At 41.3% G+C, this 23,522-nt stretch overlaps 1 protein-coding gene across 3 annotated transcripts in view; it reads left to right on the top strand.

The window, feature by feature from the left end:
- Ccdc171 (coiled-coil domain containing 171) overlaps window positions 1-20,726 on the top strand; it is a 366,744-nt gene extending 346,018 nt beyond the window's left edge. For all 3 annotated transcript variants that reach the window (XM_085839201.1, XM_085839202.1, XM_085839200.1), the window contains one exon: window positions 18,832-20,726. In XM_085839201.1, the coding sequence (XP_085695327.1) occupies window positions 18,832-19,047 (216 nt within the window). In that variant the 3' untranslated portion in view covers window positions 19,048-20,726. The remainder of the gene's footprint in view (window positions 1-18,831) is intronic.
- The last annotated feature ends 2,796 nt before the right edge of the window (window positions 20,727-23,522 follow it).

The following is a 23,522-nucleotide window of genomic DNA, read 5'->3' as shown; positions in this document are numbered from 1 at the left end:
AAGACCAGATCACTGTATTATTATTTTTAATTGGATATTATTTTATGAATTATTTATTTATATCATGTGTATGGTGTCTTGCTTTCATAGATGTGTATACACACCACAAGCCTATAGTGTCCACAAAGGCCAGGAGAGCGTGTCAGATTCCATGGGATTAGAGTCACAGATGGTTGTGAGTTACAGTGTGGGCACTGGGAATCGAACCTGAATCCTCTGAAAAAGAAGCCAGAGCTCTTAACCACTGAGCCATCTTTCAGTCCCCAAGTATTACAATTAGCTGTTGATTTTTGAGACAGTCTCATTATGTAGCCTTGGCTGGCCTGTAACTCACTTATGTAGACCAGACCCCTGAGTTCTAGGATGAAACGTGTGTGCCACCATGCCCAGTCTATTTCACTATATCATATATTGCATTTTAAAATTCATTCATCTGTCAATAGACTTGGGTTACTTTCTTGCTTTAGCTGCTATGAATAAAATGCCACTAAAGAACATGGGTGCCCACATTTATCTTTAAACTTTGCTTTTAGTTCTTTCGTGTGTTTGCTCAGAAGTGAGGTTGCCGATGGTACAGCAATTCTGTTGTTTTCTAAGAAACTGCGGAATGATTTTTCCACGGTGGCTTACGGTTTGCTCTCCCCATCATCGCTGTGCAGAGGTCTTCACTGATGCTGCTTCTCAGTGGTGCTGCTGCTTTACCAGCTCTCGAAACACTGTATTTCTGGTAGTTGCTACGGGGTAGGAGTGACGTCACAGCTCACTGAGGTTTTGATTTACATCCCCAATGTTTCTGTGATGTTGGTTGTCTCCTCCTGTGATTGCCCACTGCATGTCATCGCTGCAGACTGTTCACTCCCAGCCCTCGCTCAGTTTTGAACTTAGATTTGCTGCTGAGTTCCGGGAGTTACGTTTGCATGTGGATTGTAATCTCCTAGCAGGTGTGACTGATATCTCTCCCATTCTGTGAGCTGTTGCTTTCTTCTGCTGAAGAGAATTTTTAAGTTGTTATGGTCTATTGGTCTGTTGTTCTTCTTTTTCTCTTTTTGCTTATATCTTGGGAATCACACCCAACAAATCTTTGCCAAGTCTACTTGCCATAAAGATTTGTCCTGGGCCTTCTTCTGAGAGCTTGGGGCTCTTGACCTTACATAGAGGTCTTTTACACAGTTTTACCTTATTTTGATATGATGTATTTAGTAAGGGTCTAATTTCATTTTTTTCTGCATGTGAATATCCAGTTTTTCTAGAACTATTGTTGAAAAGATGATAGTCTTGACACAGTGTCAAAAATGACATTTTTGCATCATGTGAAAAACAAAACACACATTTACAAAGCAATATTGTAGTACTACTTTGGATGCCTTGTATGTGACCCATCCAGCTCTTAGTGATTTCAAGATTCTTTGTGCTCTCAAGGTCGCTGTGTCTTGAGATGAGTCACTCTGAGTGTGTCTGACTTCGTATTTGTTGAGCTTTTTGTGTTTATGAAATTGAGGAGGTTGGTGGTTATCACCTCTTCAGCCAGCTCCACCCCTAGAGCTTCCACAGCGTTGGTCCCCTTAACTTCATCCCCATGATGAGCTTGTTCAGCCCCTTCCATCTTTCCTCTTCCCGCTCTTCATAAACAATGTTTCCTTTGCCCCACTCTCCTTCAGGCTGATGCTTCAGCCTGCTCGGATTTCCTGGTTTGGCTTTGAATAGCTGTACTGGGATTCCTTTTAGTTTTTATTATTGTATTCTTCAGCTTTTTGTTTGTTTGTTTCTTATGGGTTTGTCTCTTTTTTGATATTTCTGCTTTGTTCAGACATCATTTTCTTTGCTTTCTCATGCCAGCCATTAGTTCGTTGAACATCTCCAAGACAGTCGTCTGAATTTTTTTTTTTGTCTCATATACCTGCCATCAATTTGTTGACTTTTTTCTTTTCCTTTGAATTGGGCAATTTATTCCTTTAAATCCTTTGTGAATCATTGTTGACTACTGGACATTTGCGCTGAACAGTGTGTGGACTCTGGAAATCAGACCCCACCCCCTTCCTTGGGGTTTTCTGGCTTTGTTTGCTTTTTGTTGCCGCTCATTCTAATGCCAAGACTTGCCATGAGGTGAAAGCATTTTCTTTAATGCTTTCTGGCATCACCTTTCCATGTGCTTATATGATTTCATATATGTAGAAGGTTTGGAATATAGTCTTATTTGGAATAGTCTTATTGTCTGGCTTCTGAAGAGAATAGTGAACGGAGAAGGAAAGGATACCAGCTTAAAGGCCCCTGGTGGTCATTTCAGTTAAGGGGTGGCATGGGAGGGGGCATGCATAACAGTGAGAGCACTTCTCCCTCTGAGTGCTGTGGTAGGGAGCAACTGTCAGAGCACAGGCCAGATACCTGGAGGCCGGGCTCTGTGTTCTCTACTCTAGCTTCGGCAAGCTTGTCCAAGAACTTGTCCACAAGATTGGTCATTGGGATTGGTGTGGCTAACCTTAGATTAGGGACAGAATACTTGGAATCCGAATCATAGGTCTACCCCAATTTCTACAGGGATCTGACTTGAATGTCAATAATAAAACACTTTAAAACAGTGACCCACTGTGGTCTCAACACCTGCAGCTTTGTGAGTGTAGGTTTGGGAAGGCTACCGAGTTTACTGTTGCCTTCCGGTATCTTCTATGTAACATTTATTGTTTCATAATCTCCACATTCTCAGAGCACAGCCATGAAAGCTGACAATATTCTTAGGTCTAAACATATAAGGAGATGAGTGAAAATATATGAACAACTCAGATCATTGTTTTTAAAAGAGGCATAAAATATTCTACATCTTAGTCAGAAATATTTTAAAGTCCAATGGATTTCATCCAAAACTTTGAGTAGCATGGCAAAAATTCCCAGAAAAATTGTTGATATTCAGCCTTCATCGTAGAGACCCATCCTAAAGCCACTTAGTGTATTAGTATAATATTTCCGAGACCCCTGTCCAGTTCAATCCATGAAATGACTAAATCGTATCATCGTCGCTGTGTGCACACAGGCAAGAAGAAAAGTGGTTAAACATTTTGCTGTGTGCGAGCAGTTGGAGGGCAGGCAGACACCACGCACCCTGACCACCTATTATGAAGCTCTTTGCTGCTGTGGCAAGTGAGAGCGAGTTAATTGGGTGAAGCTGTGGAGCATGTTAGGGGCCTGGTAAAGGGCTGCTGTCTGACAGCTGAGTGTCAGCAGAAGCCAGTCAAGTGTAGCTGAGAGACAGAGACCTGTCACAAAGTTCCCGCTGACTGGAACACAGTTAGGGAGCTGAGATGTGGTTTTGTCTCACTTTCTCCCTGCATTGAAGTCAAGTACCTTCAAAGATTTTACACTGTGGATGTCAGCTCTTGTTCTCTAAGCTGTTTCCCTCAAACTGCCCTGCATTCGAATGATTGAACAAAAGATGCTAATGTTTAGCAAAGTGAATGTAAATTCCTCCTATCCCCCCCTTCCGACCCCAGCAGATAGACATTCACCTCAAAGGAAACTTTGAAGGTTTATATCAAGCAATGGCATCACTTCCAAATTTAGCTCATAACAGGGTCTTCAAGAGAAGATGAAAATGGACAATTAGAGCAGGCGAGCCCTGTGCGTTCCCTGCAGTGGGATGTCCTGTCTGTGTGTCCTTCCTCCTCCTCCTGCCTTGTGTCACAGGGTTCGTTCCTAGCTTTCCTGCAAGGCCTAGCTAAAATGCCATGAGTGACCAAAGGTTGAAACAGTGAAGAGACAGGAAGAGGGAGGGCCCCAAAACCTAAAGCACCTCAAAAGGAGAGCTGAAGGAAGTTGGGACTAAAGAAAATAAAATCTAACACTGAAATAAAGATGCTTTCAGAGGGCAATTGATCTGAAAGCATGGCATCCATGTGGCTTTGTTTCCATTGGAAGTTCACTTAGTGATCCACCCACCCCACACTAGGCAGGCATGCAGAGGACCCAGTCTGTGTCCTCACTGCGCAAGGCACCTGGGAACAGAAACAAACAGGCCCACACAGCCCCGTGTTCCTGAAGAGCGAGCGCTGTGCAATACAACGTCCTGTGATGACGAGCCTGCAGCCTTTGAGTGGTCGGACATGGCTCCTGTGAGGAGGAAAATGACCTTTTTAGCTCTAAACTTGAGCTCTAGTTAGTTTAAACGCACTGCTGACATATACTGAATCAGATGGTCAAGGTCTAAGTAAACAGAGGATCCTTAGGATTAAAAGTAGAGGCATCTGACCTGGGGCAGGGGAATGGATGCCAGAGAACTGTTGGAGGAAAGGGGATAGATACTGGAGATGAATGCTGAGAACTTATCCTAACAACAGCAGCAGCAGCAGCAGCAGCAGCAGCAGCAGCAGCAGCAGCAGCAGCAGCAGCAACAGCAACAGCAACAGCAACAGCAACAGCAACAACAACAACGCCTCTTTCTAACAGAGCAGCATGGGAAAGCGGCTCTGAGTTAGGAGAAAGCAGGACGAGCTCTGGGACCGGCCCTGTGTAGAGGACATCCGGTGTGAGGCTACCTTACTACAGCAGTGTATGCTGCTGGAAAGGTTTTCCAGAGATGTTAAACCATCACGCAGGCCCCAAGCTACATGGCTTCTTCAGTGGGTTAAAGCATATCAGAGAAAGCAAAAAGAGGTGATAGGGAATGTGCAGGGGAAGGCTCACAGCACCCTGTTTTTAGCTAAATACGACCTATCTCTCTCTACTGCATCAACTTGCTGTAAGGACCAGGGATAAGGTTCGCAAAGGAGGTACCTGGGACTTAACACAGACACATGTTCCAAGAGAGACCCAAGGGCAAGCTTGCTTGCCTCATAGGTAGAGTTTGCCACCTAGGCCGCTAACAGCTGTGGGCCTCAATTGTAGTTCTAGGGCCAGTTTTAGAATCTCTACCCTAAGTTGTCTTTCCGTCACTCTCTACAGAGTAACATGTCTTATAAAGCTACTTATTATTTATCCTTATCAGATGGATTCAGTCCGTGTCTTGAAAATTACTTGCTGATGTGTTATCTGTGCTTAATACTTCTTAGGAGTTTCATTTATCACCTTTTATTGCTCATTCTTCACAGTAAATTTAAGTATTCTCAAGTAATTAGTGGATATACAATAAAGAAGAGATAAGGTGGGGGAACAGTATGAAAAAAATGACTTATTAGAAAAAAATTTAAAATGCACTCAGGGCACTGGGGATGCCTGCCTGGTTTGCACGAGGCCCTGAATTGCAATCCCTGGCACCACACCAAATGGATGCATTTAGACTGGAGAAAGGGAAGGGGCTCTTTGAAGAGCCAATGAAAAATTTTAGTTACGAATGTAGAGACCCATTTGAAATTCTTGTGTCAGGGACACCCTATTCAGATTCCAAACTCCATTTCAAGCAAGTGCAGACCTTTCTCATAAACTCATGTATAGGAGTCAGTTTGAAGGAAAGCCCTGGGAATTTATGAGGGACTGGTGTTGTGTTTGCATGCATATAGCCAGAGACAGAGTTGGGCAGCGGAGAGGGTGGCCTAGTGTCTTTCCTCCATGCGGCTCTAGGAACTGCTGGCACTGGACGTTTAGAAGAGGAACCCACAGGTGACATCGGAAAAGAATGCTTTAAGACAGATTCTGTCAGCCATGGCTTCCAGGCAGAGTGGTCACAGTTCATAAGATGGAGAGGGGATTGTGAGATATGGGCAATCTGTGTGGTGGCATCACCTGTGTGGCCCAGTGAGCCCCTCTCGGACATCTGAGGCAGGACCAGATGCAGGGACTGAGGATTTAAGAATTCGGGATGGAGACTGCCCCTGGATGTAGAGGTCCGGAATAAGCAGGTTAGAGAAGAGGGCAACCTGGCTCACTCTGGAACCCTCTCTGAATCCACAGAACAGGAATGCTGGAAATCTCACAGGTCCATTGTGTTTTAAAGCTTGCACAACGAAAAGAGAAGTCGTGTGGTTACATAGTTATTTTAGCAAATTATAATCCAAGGAGAGCTAGTTCAGGATACAGATTAATTAAGGACTAGAACTAAGTCTGAAATAGGGATTTTGTGTGTGTGTGTGAAGCTCACTGCTGCATCTTCATAGGTGAAAATACCATCTGACACATTGTAGGCACCAGATACCTTGTCACAGCAAAAGAAACAGTTAAGAAAGTGCAGAGAAAAATCCATGAATTGCAATTAAATCATACACCAAGGAGGGGCTCGCTTATGTCCAAAACATACTAGGTACTCAGACAACTGAATAGAAAACAACCCTCATGGGTATAGAGACCTCAGCTTACTTCTCTTATAGAGGACCTGAGTTCAGTTCCCAGTACCTGCTTTAAGGAACTCAAAACTGCCTATATCTTCAGCTCCAGTGAAGCCAGCACCTCTGGCTTCCTCTGTCATCTGTACTTAGGTATACACACATGCAAGGACACTTGCACACACACACACACACACACACACACACACACACACACACACACTTTAAAAACTTAACTAAAACAACCCTGTTTAAAACTGGGCAAATGACTTGAATAGCAGTATCTTAATAGAATGTATATAGGCTGCACGGAGGGTCATGTCATTGCAGGGATGTGGCCCTGAAGGTCAGCTGTTCTCCACACCAGTGGTCTCATATGGGCAGTTATTAATTGGACTCAGTGGTCTAAAATAAAAGAAAGACAGAGCATGGTTTGAGAGGCAGACATGTGGCAGCTGTCCTGGGAGGAGTTGGAGAGGTGAAGTGGGGGTTGGAGATACCCTTGAAATATATTCATCTATGAATTTCTAAATAAAAGAACAAAAATTCTCAAAAGGGGTACACAGATGTTTATCTGTCTGAAAAATCTGTCTATCTACTTGTCTGAAAAATCTCTGTCTACCTGTCTATCTATCTATCTATCTATCTATCTATCTATCTATCTATCTATCTATCTATCTATTACCTTTTTAAAGGTACTCAACATCACTACTCATCGGGTAAATGTAAATTAAATACCCAGGAGATTTTACCTTACACTTGTTGGAATGGCTCCTATCAACAGAATGGAACACTGAGAGTGTTGGTAAGGATGTGGGAGCCTTGCAGCTTCCTAGTGGAATGTCAATCAGTGTATTTGTTTTGGAAAATAGTATGGATGTTAAAAACAAACAAACAAGCAAACAAACAAGCAAACAAACAGCTAAAATAGCAGTATATGACTTAGCAATCCCATTTCATAGTATTTACCCCAAAGGTCTGAATCAGCATCCCAGCACAGATGCCTGCAATCTCAAGTTCATTGCTGTTTTGTTCACAACAGTGATGATTCAGGAACCATGTAGCTACCCAGTCCAAGGAATGGACTAAGTAAATGCACCTCATCTACTCAACCTTACATAGTTCACCATTTAAAAATGATGTCCTGTCATTTTAATACCCTAGGTAAGTCAAAAGGACATTATGATGAGTGGAATAGGCCAGGCCCAGAAAGCTGGGTGACACGTGATCTCAATTTATACATGGCATCTGTAATTTGACCTAATGGAAGCACAAACTAGAATGGGTAGACTGGAATATAGTGGAGAAAGGGGAAATGTTGGTCAAGAGATACAAAGTTGCAGTTAGATGCAAGAAATAAGTTCTTCCGTTTTATTGCACAACAAAGCCCCTATAGTCAATACAAATTTATCTTTCAAAATTGCTAAATGTGAATCTTAAATGTTGTGATAATAGGGAAAAATGAGAATGTGAAATATTATAAATGTTAATTAGCCTGGCATTCATCCTATGGGTTCAAAATCATTACATTTTACCCTATAATGCAGACAGTTATTATTTGTCAGGAAATAAGATTCCTAAAGAAGAATCAATAAGAATAAAGCTAACTTATGACACCCAACATCTATGGGGTTAGATATATTTTGTGCAGTATGTAAGAAAGCATGGGGAATTCAGGACATGGGGTTGGTAATGCTGACGTGTAACTATATAAATATTAGTTGGGATGTTGTTGGTGGTTGTACTATTCTCAGAGCACTTACAGGATGTTCTCCTAAGAGATTAATATGGTTTGAAACCCTTGCAAGTGGTCTGCCTATATCAGAAATTAACATTCCTGCATATCACATAAGGGAAGCACCATTGTTAGCTAAGTGATTTGTTGTGGAATATGTTCTCCTTTGCTTATGGTCTGAAGACATTCCACAGCCACGGCCCCAGATGGCTTGAGTGTTGCTCATCTGAAGGTGATGCTCCTGATTCTTAGAGAGACTGTGTTTCTCGTAGATAAAGGTCCTCCCAGCCACACTCAGTCAAAGGGTCCACAACCCTGGAGAACACAGAACTTTTGCTGAAGGTCCTCACCAGGGAAATCGACACTGTGTGCAGCATCCACGGGAGCTTAAGGGTCTTAGATGTGAGAAAATGGAATAATGAAGGAATCCACCCCACAACAATGGAAAGGGGAGGCATGGCAATCTGGGTTTCAGACTATAAAATAAGAGCCCACATTTAATGGCCCACATTCCAATGTTAATTTATGTTTCATTTCTAGAAAAAAAGGCTATACATGCATGGATGTATCTTCATGTTTGTTTTAAAATGAAAATATACATAGATTAATATTACTGTATATCACATGCATACATATATAGGCACACACACACACACACACACACACACACGCAGTCAGTCCTGAATTCCTGCAGATTTACTTAAAAATTTTCTCTTACCACCTTGCCTAACCCCTGTTCATCTGTAGAAACTGTTCTTCAGTTTGGACTTTGATCTCCTGACGTAGTGACATGCCCTGGGATGTTTGCCTGTGACGATGAGTGGCAGCAGTGAGCTGTATCTCCCAGTCAGTCATGTGTTCACAGGGGTAAACAGCTATACTAGTGTGCTGTGATGTTGAGCTGTGCTTAGTAGATGTATTAAAATGCATGGTCACTTTATGATGCATGTATGAGGCGTGACTCCACTGTAAGTCAAGGAGCTTCAGTGCGTATATATGTCTGTCTGTCTATCTATATACAGAATCTTGTTTGAACTTTTTTCACCTGAACATATTTTTATGTTAGCATTTAAATATTTAACTCAGATTTTAAAATTATTGCATTATTTGACTATGCCAATTAAATGGACATCTATTGATGGAGATTTTAGTTCTCTTTGGAGGTTTTACAGGAATCGATCAACAATTAATTGATTTTGTTACATGATCTTTCTATGTAGCCTAGCCTGATCTCAAACTTGAAAGCCTTCTGTCTCAGCCTACCAAATAACTGAGATTACAGGCACATACCACGATGCTTGGGTTGTTTTCCTGGTGTTTTGCGTGAGATGCCCATAAAAGAAATCCCTTGTGGCAGAGTTTCCAAATATACAGGGAAGTACATTTAGAAGTCTGTGACGTTTTCATCAGCTTAACACCCACGAGAGCTTCCCTTCCCTTCCCTATTTCCTAATAGTGGGCATCACCAGTTGTCTGCATGGTTTCCATCTGATGGGTGAAAAGCCACTTCTCTGTGGCATGGCTGTACTTCTTAAATCACAATGAAATTTATTATGGTAGCATGTTCCTATATGTTCACAGAACCCCCTCTACCCCAACCAGATCGGCCATTTGCACCCGAGGCAAAGGCTGCCAGGCCTTCTTTCTTAGTGTCAGAGCTTCTTAACATTACTCATGAAGTTGAAGGGAGACATAAGCTACAGTGCCTAGGACCTCCTCCCACCCCACCGAAAACCCCTAACACATGACCTAACCCTCGAGCCAATGAGATGTAACCAAAGTGTTTTAAGGGGTTGCACACATGGTGCAGTTGATAAAGTGCTTGCCTTACAAACACGAGAACCTGAGTTTGATCCTCAGAACCCATGGGGGGAAATGGGCATGCATTACGTGTGTATAATCCCAGTGCTGGGAAGGAGGGTACAAGTGGATCCCCAAGACCCAAGGGCCAGCTGGTCTACCCTACTAGGTGAGCTCCATGCCAGTAAGAGACTCTGTCTCAAACAAGAATGTAGATGGCCTCAAAGGAATGACACCTGAGGTTGACTTCTGGCCTACACACACACACACACACACACACACACACACACTGTATTCAGGTTTAAGAGCTATCTTCAGATGGAAACAGACCCTCTCTTTTTGATTCTTTCCTTTCCTCTGCCCAGAATGCAAATACAGCAGCTCATTCTCCAACAGTCTTGCCATGAGCTAGATGCATGCAGTGCACTGCACAGCAGGGCTTCTTAAACTTTTCCATTCATGATCAGTTTTCACCCAAGAAGCTCTTATGTGATCCTGGGTCAATCAGCATATAAAAATAGAATATAAAATATTTAATGTAATCACCTGATGCTATACATCATAAAGGAATTTCTTCTAAAGTGATTCTTTGTTGTATATATCTTACCATCTACTGAAGCAATCTTTCATGCTAACAAGATGGATGCTTGTTTATTTTTACATAAAGAATTAAACAATGCCTAAATATTTTATGTTTTGGGACATAGAATATCTTTAACATTTTTCAGAGTTGACTGATATTTTGATTTCATAATGGTCAATAATGAGAATGCCATGCCTCATTACTACATAGTTAAAAATGGCAGAAATGTGTTTAAGACCATTTCAGAAACTTCTGGGAATTCTCTCCTAATCCTAAGATAATATTAATTTCATGACTTTTCAAAAGAAAAATTAAGCCAGAAACTTTCTTTTAAAAATATTTAATTAACAAATTAATTTATTTTTAAAAATGTCTATTTTTATGTGTATAGACATGTTGCCTGAATGTATCTATCTATGTGCACTACATGCATGCAATGCCAGTGGAAGCCAGAAGAGAGGATCAGATTCTCTGGGGCTAGTGCTACAGACTGTCGTCAGCTACCATCTGGGTGCTGGCAATAGAACCCAGGTCCTCCGGAAGAACAGGCAGTATTCTTAATTGCTGAGCCATCTCACTAGCCCCTCAAATCAGCAAACTTTATTGTCAAATATTTTAACAAAATATAACGCAAAGGTATGTTAACTACACCTTTGATTTTGGTGATTTTGTGTTAAGAAATCTCTTATGGTTGACAGAGTTTCTGTAGCTTCCATGTGCAGTTACAGGGTTACAGCCCTTACTTTAAGATGTGAGCTCTAGATCACCAAGACAGAAGTGGCTTGAATCCCACCTAGGTTTCGTCAGTCCCACTAGAGAGTGCTGAGTTCTGCATTGCATACTAAGCATTTGGAACTTTCCATGGTAGCCACACACTGTCAGTGTGGGCATGCTTCCTTAGCTAATTTTCTAATTAGATTTTTTTCTTTTAACTACATAAGTCTTTTTGTAAATTAAGAAAGTCACTCCTGTGGTTAACATGGATATTACAGACACATGTTTAAAACCCAGTTTACCCAAAGATTTCCTACATAGCATTCTTGTGTTTATTCAGTTCTTGTTCTTTTTGTATATTTGAGCATATGAATATATTTCCATTTCAAATTCTCTCTGAGTTGTGTGGAAATACAGGTTTCCGAGACAAGGAGAAGGCACTTTTTATTCCCTGCCCATTTCTGGAACTCTCCCATCAGTGCGTAGGGACTGAGAAGTCAGTCTCAGGAAGAAACGGGGTGTGGGGTCTAAGAGAAGTGAAGGAAAAACGTAGGCTGTCCAGGAAGGTTCATCTCCTTCCCAGCCCTGATCCCATCAGGAAGCCGAAACATCTAAGAGCAGATAATGGGAGCTGTTATCTTGTCAGGCACAAGACATCTTTAAAATAATTTAGAATTAAGTTAAATGTTCTGGGGTAATTTAAAACTTCAGTTCCGAATTTTACATCAGAGCCTAACAACAACTTAAAATCTTGATAAAAAGACTGGAACTTCCGTCATGTAAACGCTGTGTGATTCATTTGCTGTGGTCCCGAGGATATTCAGTTTATGCCACAGCAGTGCTTTTCCAAATAAAAGCATTTATTTCTGCTTCCAACACAATGCATGCATTTTTATGTTCTAGTCACCAAGACTGATGAACCTGGTGAAGTGGCTCTAAATGTGAAGTAAGCCCAAGGCTGTATCTGCTTTAGGTGGCATGAGGGGACAGTGTTCAATGTATAAGCAACTGAAGCAGATCAAGATTCACATCTCTTTCTGCCATACTAGAAAGTACGACCTGGGGCAGCATGATTCTACTCCCTCAAGCTGTAGTTTCTTGAACAGTAAGATATGGGGAATCATGGGACTTTCGCTTTGAGTTGTGAGAATTCATGTAATGTCTACCAAGCTGAGCCTAGCATGGTGCCTAATATGCAAACACAATACACGTTAGCTTTAATTATAAACTTGGAACTTACTATCACTAAGAGTAGAAAGAAAACGCAAACACAAATTATTGCATTTTTTATCTTATTTCATTTGCTCTTTGTAATAACCTCAAGGACCGGTCTTTCTAAACACAGATAAACAGGGTAAGTAATCTGTCAGAGGTCACATACTTCATGCTCATATCTTTCTGCCGCACTATGGTACTCCTATGTGAGATATAATCTGTTATGCATAAAATAACCAGAGAGCCACATGAGACTCAAACCATAAAGTGATAATGTTGGTAGTTTGCACATTTAGTCATCCGCCAATTAGGAGTCTCATTTGGTCTTAGCTAAATGGCTAAGTGCTAGAAATATAAAGTCATGATTTATTTTGTCACATGGTGTACACGTGGTTTTTATAGGAAAAGCAAAAATATACAAATAAATATAAATGCTCATAAGGAGATATAAATTCTGGTCAGATTTTTGTCACCCATGGAGTTGGGAAAGGGTGGGGAGAACTTCTGTAAGGGCCTCTCAGGGGAAGTGAGCCAGAGTTTGAAAGGTGCAGAATTCGCCCACAAGGGAAAAAATGAATAGCTCAGTGGTGGGTCTATACCATGGAGCGCCATACTTAGTACTAACTCGACTGCACCGCACTGGTGTTTGAAATGCAGAGGAGGCTGGGCAGGGAAGCAGAAAGCAGAAAAAGAAACTTCATCGAAAAGGGTATAGCAGAAGAACAGAAACACAGAATCATTAATCCACAAATTTCCCATGGCAGACAAGCAGTCGAGGCTGAAGTCAAACCAGTCAGATGGACCCGAAAGCTGGGTCTGCTTGAGAACAACACAGTGCGACAAGTTTGCTGATGTCTCTACCAGTTTTCTGATTTGCTTTCCTTTTTCTTTTTATGATGGTCCTTTCTAAGTGTCTAGGCCCTTAGGGGTGTTTGCTGACCTTCAAGAGTTCTTCCCAGTGCTCCTTTGTGTCATAATTCCTTCATTTCCTCATCTGTCTCAAGGGTCAAGCTAATCTCTACTCATAGGGAGAAGAATGCATAAAATACTTTCCAAGGTTTGGAATTACATACTAGAATTTAGAATTAGTAGCTACAAGAAATAAGTATTTATTGATATGATAACAGATGTTCATGTGAGTGCAAATATGAATGTATGTGTGTTTGAAGGTGGATCTATATATGCATACTTATATCTCAGGGATGTTAGAAAACAATTTGCTGAATTTCTTCCAATTCTGATTGTATACACTACAGTGTCCTGTGACTCCAGCATGCTAGAACTGAGAAGTGGGGAGGGGAGCTTGAACTTGATGCACAGATACTTTTGGGGGAAGGAAATTTTTGTTATGCTAGGTACTGAGAGTCTAGAGCTAAGAACCCACTGGGAATTAAAGTGGAATTAGTGAGCGAGTCTCGTTGTCTTTCCCTCTTGTGGGCACTTGGATTTCTTCACCACTATGCACACAGTTGTGCCCTATGGAAAAACAGCCAGCAGCAAAGCAGCTTGAAACACCAACAGAGAGACTGCAGTAACGGAAAGCATTACAGGATTCAGCCAAATGAAGGTTTAGTCTATACTTAAGAACCATGGACAGTGGGCATTCCTTCTCCCTAAGAACCAGTCACAAATGGGACACCTTCTCCCCATAGCTCAAAGACCACTGCAACCCAAGGGGATGGAAAGACTGTAAGAGAAAGGGGTCAGGGAAGAGAAGACCATGTCTTCTGGAAAAGACAAGATTAGTGCTCTCAAGAACCCACCAACAGCTGGGGCTGATTTCATAAGACCCGCACAAGATCAAGCCAGTCGGCCTTCTAACATGGAGTGGGCAGAGCGCTCCTCATGCAGAGCTGAGGACAGCGATGGCTTCTGGGGGGAGGGGGTGTCAGTTTTCTTTAAGGGGTTGGCTCCAGATAGGTTGACCATGCTCTGGAGGATGGCTCTGAATCCAGAAATGTATACAAAGCACAATTTGAGCCAACGGGCATTACATTTTCAAAAAGTAGACACAGAGTTCCAGAGTGAATGGGGAGACAGGGGCACATGTGGTAGGAGTTAAGGGGAGGTGGGAGTTGGTGTAATCAAAATGCATGTATGAAGTTCTCAAAGAATCAGAAATGTTTTCCTAAGGAATATGTGTCTAAAGAAGAGTGATCTATCATGGTCTCTCTTACCTCTCAAAATCTTAAATACTAAAACCATAACTTTTATGTTTATAAATCCCGAGTTTTTAAGCTAATGTCACATAGAAGCTAAATACCAATATTTTTACCATATGCTATCACACATGGAACTGTAACAGGCTCACATCATTTCAGGGTTGAAGGGTCTACCCCTTATTTTATAGGCCCAGAATTGAAGACGTTGGCAGGCTAACTCACCTGCCCCAGGTGGCTGACTTCAGTTATGTCAGGGATGGTGCAGTCCGTCCTCCAGGCTCTGCTATGACCTGTGCTTAGCATGGCCTGCCTGGGACTAAATCACGCTGTCCTTCACCTCTCTAACCATAAGTTCTAAACCTATAACCATCGTGACTGCCGCCCAGGAGACAGATGGCCCCGCTCTAGCTGTTTAGAAGCCTTGGCTGGCAAATTGGCTTTGATTTATAGACAATGTACTGTGAGATTATTTTCTTATTAGACTGGCCCTTTATTTTTTTGTTGTTTGGAAACATTCTTAGAAATATCATAATTTTAAAAATGGCTATTGGGTATGTTCAATTACTATATTTCACAGGTATTTTAAGTGGGAACATTTAGTAGATACATTCTGTATTGTGAGTGTGTATTTGGCTGATCAACAGTAACAGCTGTAATAGAATCATTTACAGCTCATTGAAAGAATAAAAGTGCTTCCGTAAAGATTCACATGGCAGCTAGCTCCTATTTCAGGTAAACAATTTCTTTTTAAAAAATTGCCCAAATTTATATTTATATGGCACAACTGGAACATCTAAGCAGTTTGTGAGGAAGTTTAAATAGCCACAGGCTTCCCAGATTTCCCAGTGTCAGATCAGATAGCACATATTAACTCTTACTGATCTCTGCTACAAAGTTGTTTTTATTATCCTTATCTCTTTGTTACATTACAAAAAGCACTTCCAAGCCTCTTTTTGATATTATTTGTAAGAAGAAAAATACTTACTATTTAGTTGTTATTTAAACATCAAATTCTCAGATCAAATTTTCACTAGAAACCCTGCTGGCTTTTTTGTTTGTTTGTTTTTTAAAGCTAAGTAACTTAAAATCAAATTTTATTCCATTTCATGGAAATAAAAACCCCTGTATTTTCTAACAGTCCAGCAAGTGATTCTAGTAGCAGAAGTAGTCGAGTTTGTTCTCATTTACACAAATATAAGCCTGACTATTGGCTAGGGGCCGTCGAGGAATCAAACTCTTTAAGGAAACCCATGTTCCCTCTTACATTCTCACCCTCTTCTTCTTTCTTCTCCCTTCCTTCTCTCGCTCCCTTCTCTTCCTCCCTTACCTTTTCCTCCTTTCTTCCCTCCCTCCCTCCTCTCCTCCCTCCCTGCCTCCATTTTTTTTCTCAGTTATTTTCTATGTTAAGAACATAAGGCCAAAGGGAAATGTGCAAAAGCTGAGACTGATTTAAAATACTGCAGAAATACCCAGCGCTATGTTTCAAGGTTATTTAGTCAGAACCAGCCTATCAGATAAAAGGGCATTTTTACAAAAACACATGGTGGAAAATAGACACATAAGAAGAATGATAAGAAGAGGCAACCCAGAGTCTTGTGCAGAGTGCCAAGTCCGGTAGGATCTTCAGAGAATGCTGCTTGGCAGAGCTCTTCCCTAGATGGCTGTCCAGTTTATCAGATGTGGGCTGATGGACTCATAGGAACAAAAGGGAGGTTTCAGGTGCAACATATTTTAGGAAGCTGTGTGCATCTCAAAAACTGGCAAAGCTGGGCTCTTGGTCAGTTTGGTGAAGTTGCTCTTCTGTAGTGTAGACCATCACAATGACCCTCAGGAGGATGACAGATCTCTTGGTCTGAGTCTGTTTGCCAGAACTTGAAGCATAAAACTGCAAACCCATTCTAAACAAACAAACAGTTAACCCCCCAAAGCAGTATTACCCTGTAGTGCTACTTCTGTATATTTACCTAAGAGACTGACATCAGTCTGTTGAAGGGATGTATGCATGCTGTGTTTATTGCAGCATTTGTTACTAAGTCAGGTTCTGGAATTAACCCAAGTGTCCACCCACCAGTGAACAGACAAATTGTGTGGTATCTGCACAATGGAATACTGCCCAGACTTCACACAAGGAGAAACCCTGTCCTTGTGAGGACTCTGATGGAACCGCAAGAAGCCCAGTGCAGCTGCCCCATTTCTCCCTTTTCTGTCAGGGGACTGAGGTGAGAAACTACGGAATTCAAGGGAGCAGAGAGGGGAATGGTGGTTGCAGCTGGGGAGGGGCGAACCGGAGACAGAATAATCAAAGGGTCACAGCCTTAGGTCGGACAGCCTAAGTTTAATGGGTTCTACTTCTCTTGTACAGCGGTGACTGCAGCTCAGGGTTCTGCTAACAGAGTAAAAGCATCACATTGTTGAAACAGCGTGCTCGGATATTTGATATAACCACTGCACACTCTATTAAAATTACAGTTTCAGTTTGTGTATCACATCAATGCTCATTACTGTAACTGATCAACATCCTAAAATCCTAAAAGACTTCAAAACTTTGAAACCTGAGCCCAACACGTTGAAAAAAAAAATTGCCCTAGTAAGTTAAAGAAGGCCACGGAGAAGAGTCAAGCCCCACTTGCTGCCTTGGCTCCTTCTGCATCCTCCCAGCCGCTGGGTCTGCAGTGGAGAACAGCTGCCGGCCCACTCGGCTAGTGAGGCCACCACCTCAAACACAGGCATTACCTCTGAAGGGATTCCGGTAAGAGAAAGCCTAGGAAGGGTTGCTGCTGCCTCTGGTGCACCCCTGCCTTGGTAAAGCCCCTGCCTCTGACACACCCGACGCTTGTGACACACCCATTGCCTCTGGTGAACCTCTGCCTGTGTTCATGTTCTGAACTGAAGTGCCCAGGCTGAGAATGAAGGCTCTGAGGTGAACCCTGCCAGCTACGGCTGATGCTTGGCTTTCGGCGGTGTTTCCTTCCATGGGGTCCAGTAAACTCTGGGCTTCATGGAGATATCTGAGTGGCTACGGTAGGCACCTTTTTTTTTTAAACTTCCAGCATAAAAAGAGATGATTTCCATCAGCTATCTGCTTGCAGTGGAGTATCAAGAAATCAAAAGAACAGAGATCAAAGAAAATTGCTGAACTAGGTGTTAGATGTAGGCATTGATTTTCTCCAGTTGTACTTAAAAAAAAATCTACAAAAATGGTAACACATACAACAGTGGAATCGCTAATACATTCCCAATGCCAGCGGTGGGTTCCGCCTTGTCTGCACATGTAGAAATAGTTTTGTATAGCATAACGCAGTGAGGCAGGCCTTCATGCCTTCATACCTTACGTTATTATCCAAACCTAAAGAGAATCCAAGAAAAGGGTATGTTTTAAAACTCTGTAAACTGGAATCTTTTTAGTGGACACTCAGAACTAGGCTTGTTATCCAACATTCATTTGCTCAGAATCTGGAAAATTCTGATTTAAAATTGATCATTATTTTCTTCTATGTGTAGATGTTTTAAAATAGCATCTGATTCATGGCTAAGAGTCCATTCACATTAAGTATTTAACTGCTATTTTCTGATGTTTTGTTACTTAAGCCTTAAACTGTAACTTTATCGTATATTAATTTTGTTTTCAAGTATTTTATGAATATGTGACATTTTTCAAGTTTGACTGATTCTACTATATGTCTACATGATATATATATATATATATATATGTACTATATATTGTGTATATATACATATACATACATTATACATATATATGGGAAATTGATTTCATGTTATAGTTTCTTATGATTATAAATGATTTCCAGATGATTAAAACAGTCTTTATAAAAATAGGATAGTGGCACCATTAATGCAGGTATAATGAAAGTTCTCACTAGACTTTACATCATAGTGTACTATTTTCTAGGAATCACTGGGATTCAGTTATTTTTCTTTGGGTTAAACTTGTGAATTCAGTTATTAAAGGTAATTTAGAAACGAACACCTGAGATCACTTCCTAAGCAGCCCAGGCCCCTATAAGCAGCAGCACACTGTAAATAAAAGGACCTAACTATTCTAGGGTCTGTTTCTGTGAGTGTCCAAAGAACCAAAGCTCAAGTGAAAAATGCCTAGTTGCATTGACTTCTTGATATAGAACTTTTGAGAAAGTTTTATACAAAGTTCCAGTGTTCCTCCGTTGTCCTGAAACACCTATGACATAGCATGGCTTCAGTTACAGCTGGAAAATCACTTCCTTTGTATAGTTTCGTTCAGATCACTTCATGGTGTGGACCATCCTGTTTTACATCTCAAGAGGCACCAACCCACATCCACGTATGTGTTCATAGAACCTTTGTAAGAGTTTAAAACTCAACGTTGCTTCTTTCTTTTCACAGATGGGATCCCGAGACCATTCCAACCTCTCTGTGCCTTCAAGAGCTGCCGCCCCTATGGACACAGTTGGGGACTTGCTTCCATTGCAAGCGGAACTCGATACAACTTACACTTTCTTAAAGGAGACGTTCGTGAACACAGCCCCCCATTCTCTGTCATCTCAGTCCTCTCCAGGGGTGCCCTCTAATGCCAAAAGACCATCTCAGATAGGATTATGACTTTGAAAAATTAAAAAAAATGGAGGAAGAGCCAATGGTATAATTAAAATTGTTTTGAAGGGGGATTTTCTTATCAGTTGAGTTTTGTTTAATTACAAGTAAGGGCGGGCCTTTAAAAATGGTGTGATATTCCGATATGTGCAGGGATCTGTCTCCTAAATAATGAAACAACCCACTTTTTCCTCCCTAAGTTTTATTTATTATCACAGTTGCTCATTTTTATGTAACATATTTTTAAATGTTAAAGAATGACACATTTTGGGTAATTTCCCTCGGACTTTAAAAAAAAAATCAATAAGCCATTCTAGTCTCTATCTATCAACGTTGTTTCCTCCTTGTCTATTTTAAAGCAAGACTGCAATACTTTAATAGGATTGAGAGAGCTATTTGAAATGTATGCCAATGATGCCTGTCATTTCATGGCAGCCCTGCCATGGTTCACTGAACCCCTCTTCTCTCTTGTCAGCTCGACTGAAGACAAGCATTTAGTTGCAAACTTTAAGCAGGTTGTACAAAACAGAAATGATGTGGGCGCTTCTCCTCCTGCACAATAATGTCACTCCTGGTCAATGTGAGAAGGTCAGGTTGCTCCCTGTAAGGCTACATGATACCACTTGCCCATTTGAACAAGTTAAGTTAACTGCTGAATCTGGTCCCTGTAGTCATTGAAAACCGTGTCCTTTTATCACGCCTGCATTTGATGGGAAGGAAGAGCGGCTGTGTTGGGAGGATGTCCGCAGTCTGCTTAGGCACTTTATAAGGACAGTTCCCATGCCAGTGTAGCAGGTGATATATTTAGTATAAGCTGAAAAACTTCAAGGTAACGGCCATTTTGACCTTCAGAACAGACTCCTTTTTTTTTTTTGTTTTTGTTATTGGTAAGACCCAAGAGTGACGACCGTCTTTGATGCTGACAGAATTTAAAACAAGGCCATTGCCCTGCATTTTCTGCCTTGTAGCACACAAAAGTAAAATTGTATGTCAGGCCGAGATGTCGGGGAGCTGACAAGATGCCCCAGTGACATTTCAGCTAGAAAGAGCAAGTGTCTTGCAACCAAGTGGTCAAATATCAAATAATAGGTCAAGCAGGAAGGAGCTGAGTTCTAACCACAAAGAGGTTTCTGGTAACTTACTTGACAAGCTTTTGGGCGCTTTGTGGCTTGACAAAGTGATGTTCTGTTGGGTATCGCTAGACAGACTGTTCTTTATCGCCTTCAGAAGATCAGGCATTGACATTGATTAAACTCTTTAACCCTTAAAGGTTAACTCTTTACAGTGTGCATCATGGTAAGTGGAGAACAAAAGGATACTTGTAATGTGCGTTTGTTTTATATTCACCATTTAGTCCCCAGTGGCATTAACTTCTAATGTGTAGTTTTTGACAAAGAATTTTGACCTGTGTTTTATATTATCTTTCATTATAGAATTTTTCATTATTGATTCATTAGACAATAACGGTTTGTACTGTGAAACTCATGTTGTGTTTTATGCCATTTGGCCTTGGGAAATAAAATCTGCATACTGTTTATTGTGCCGTCAAGATCCACCCAAGTGATGTGTGCTGTCTGAGGCCACACAGCACCATTGCTGCCCTACTGTGCTGTACTTTTTCTGAAAACATTGGGCCAGGGTAATGAGCTTTGTATAAAACTCTAGAAAGATTTGCATGAGGAGTAAAATTCTGTTTAACCACATTACTCTTAATTCTTTTTTCACTTTTATTTTTATTTTTGAACTCATAATGTGCTCTGCATAATATTACCTGTGTGAAACTCAACTTGTACATGGATCACATGGTCAGGAAGACCATAGACTAATTTCTACACACTGCGAGACACTTCCTTCTGCTGGTCCTATGATGAGGGTGTTCTTCATGGATGTTGAGATGCAGGCTTTTCATTTATGTGTTCTCACTGAATTTTCAGCCTTCACTCTGGGAGGTTACTTGCTACCCTATGGAACCCACATCCTACCCTGAACCCCAGCTGTGTGTGTGTGTGTGTGTGTGTGTGTGTGTGTGTGTGTTTATACTGAGTACACTTTCAGATCCTCGAAGTTTAAGAGGAATGAGTGTATTTGTAAAATGTACCTGGCTCCTGCCTTAGTCTGTTTAATTAATTTTACAGTATTAATGGGAAAACTAAAAAAAAAAGTATGTATCACTGTGTGTATCGATCTTACAGATGCATTATACACAGAGAATTCTGAGCTATAAACTAAAAAAGAAAAAGATTATTAAATCAAATCGAAGCATGTCTCATTTATAAGCAACTGGATGGTAACGGCCATAGGAGCTGAAGGACGGGCCTCCCGAGTGGTCATTAGTATTCACTTCCAAATGCAGTAATATTTATACCATATGCTTTTCTCCCAGAAGTCAGCCGCAGCAGGAGGAGGAGATTTAATGACATGTCCTATGGAGATCTGAGGAACTCTAGACTGCTCTGAGCACCGTAGTGACCAATTGCTGCATATTTGAGATCTGCATCTCCACGGCCAGGACCGTTGCTCTATCAGCTCCTTCAGCTCTTTAGGCATGATGTATGGAGCAGTCGTTTCTCAGGAGAACGACTTCAGATGCCTTTGTAGGGAAGGGAGTTTTGCTCTACATCTCAGAATGTGGATTTTTGTACCAACTTTCTGTGATCTAGGAAAGTACCCACATGGCCCATCACTATCCAGGGGATGCCGAGAGCTATTGTTCTGACACCTACACCACATGCACTTCGCAAGGGCTTGTCAGCATTCTAACATACATGTTTGGAATGGCAGAACACAAACAATGAAACAGTACAACATGCCAACCCAGTGATAGCCGGCATAAGCAAGTTACCTTGCAAACAGTAGAATGACCACCACTTTACCAAATGTGTAACTCCTAGGAAACCTAGCCATTTCTCAGTCCACCATTGATGGATTTTTAATGCTGCCACCACCGTTTCACATTGCTTTATTTACCAGCTAGGTCGGAGTCCAATCTGAACATCTCACTGCACAGGTTTTATAGACAAGTTTCTTAGGTAATTTTTATTCAGCAGCTATTTTAGCAATAAAGCAGAATTCTGTTGTCCAAACAAACTACTGAAATCTGTATCACATCTTATTCACGAACAACAGAGTATCTAAAATGATGGTGTTTTCCTACTTAGTAACAGGTGTAACAGGTATAAATATGTCTGAGACTGTAATTGTAAAGCCCACATTACTTCTGCTTTGTCAGACCTGCCTTCCAGAAATGCCAGCTACTTCTTAAAGAGAAAAAAGTATGCTCTTGTTTGAGAGCCACAGCACACATGCTTGTGTGTGTGTGTGTGTGTGTGTGCACGTGTGCACTTGAGTGCATGCATGTGTGTTTATGTTTGCATGTATATGGGTGTACATGTTGGAGGGCATATGTAGACAGGGTAATAGAAGACAGGCTCCAGTAAGGGAAGGCAGAGAACCCAGGGGTCCTGTGAGACACCCAAGCAGACCCCCATCCTTAAGTTTCTTTCCATATCTAAGGGATAAAAGTTATTTTTGTTTTCTCAGTCTTCTGTCTTTCTGGGATGGTCAGCTGTCTGTCTACCTCAGGGGATAAGCTCATAGAATTCTGATGATGCCATAGATAAACACAAACACCTGACTCCTTGTTACAGTGTGGGTGTGGGTCCATAGGTATGCAGCCTAGATGCCATTAAGTGTCATTCCTCAGAAGACATGCCCTGTTTCATCTAACGGTGGGTCTCCCAGTAGGGCCCGAGGCATGATAAGACAGCTAGGTTGGTTGGCCAGAAGCCTCAGGAATCCTGGTTGTCTCCACCTCCCCAGCTGTGGGGCCTCTATGACCTACTCCTTACTCAGTGCTAAAGAATCAAGCACAATTCATGCTTTCACAACAAGCACTTTACCAACTGAGCTATCTCCCTGGCTCCCAAGAGCTCTTTCCCATTGATTAGACACACACACACACACATATATATATGTGTGTGTGTGTGTGTATGTGTGTATACACTAATCAATATTATATAATATGACTAGTAACTGGAAGAATGGTGAGGTTTCTACCTAGTTTTGCAAGGAACTCATATTCTCACTATGTTGTCTAGTGTCTCCAGCTTGGTCTAGGAGACCACATAAATACTGTATCAGCAGCAGATCTTCTTAGAAGGTAGCTACTGGGTAAGCATCCCAAGAAAGCTATTCCATTGTTATGGATTTTAATATCCATTGAATGTGGCTGATAAAGACATTATCATATTAACTACTAGGTCAGTACAACTTCCTAATGTTGTAACCTTTTAATACAGTTCCTCATGTGGTGGTGACCCCAACCATAAGATTATTTTTTGTCCTTCTTTTTATAACTAACTTTGCTATTGTTATGAATTGTAATGTAAATATCTGTGTTTTGCGATGGTCTTAGGTCATCTTCAAAGGGGTTGCAACCTATAGGTTGAAAATCACTGTACTAGAACATACAAATTAAATTTTTT

Source organism: Mus caroli, unplaced genomic scaffold (genome assembly GCF_978045245.1).
Source record: "Mus caroli unplaced genomic scaffold, Mus_caroli_1 scaffold_6, whole genome shotgun sequence".
Classification (NCBI taxonomy): Eukaryota; Metazoa; Chordata; class Mammalia; order Rodentia; family Muridae; genus Mus; species Mus caroli.
Note: the sequence above shows the minus strand (reverse complement) of the source record. Positions and strands in the feature narration are given on the sequence as shown.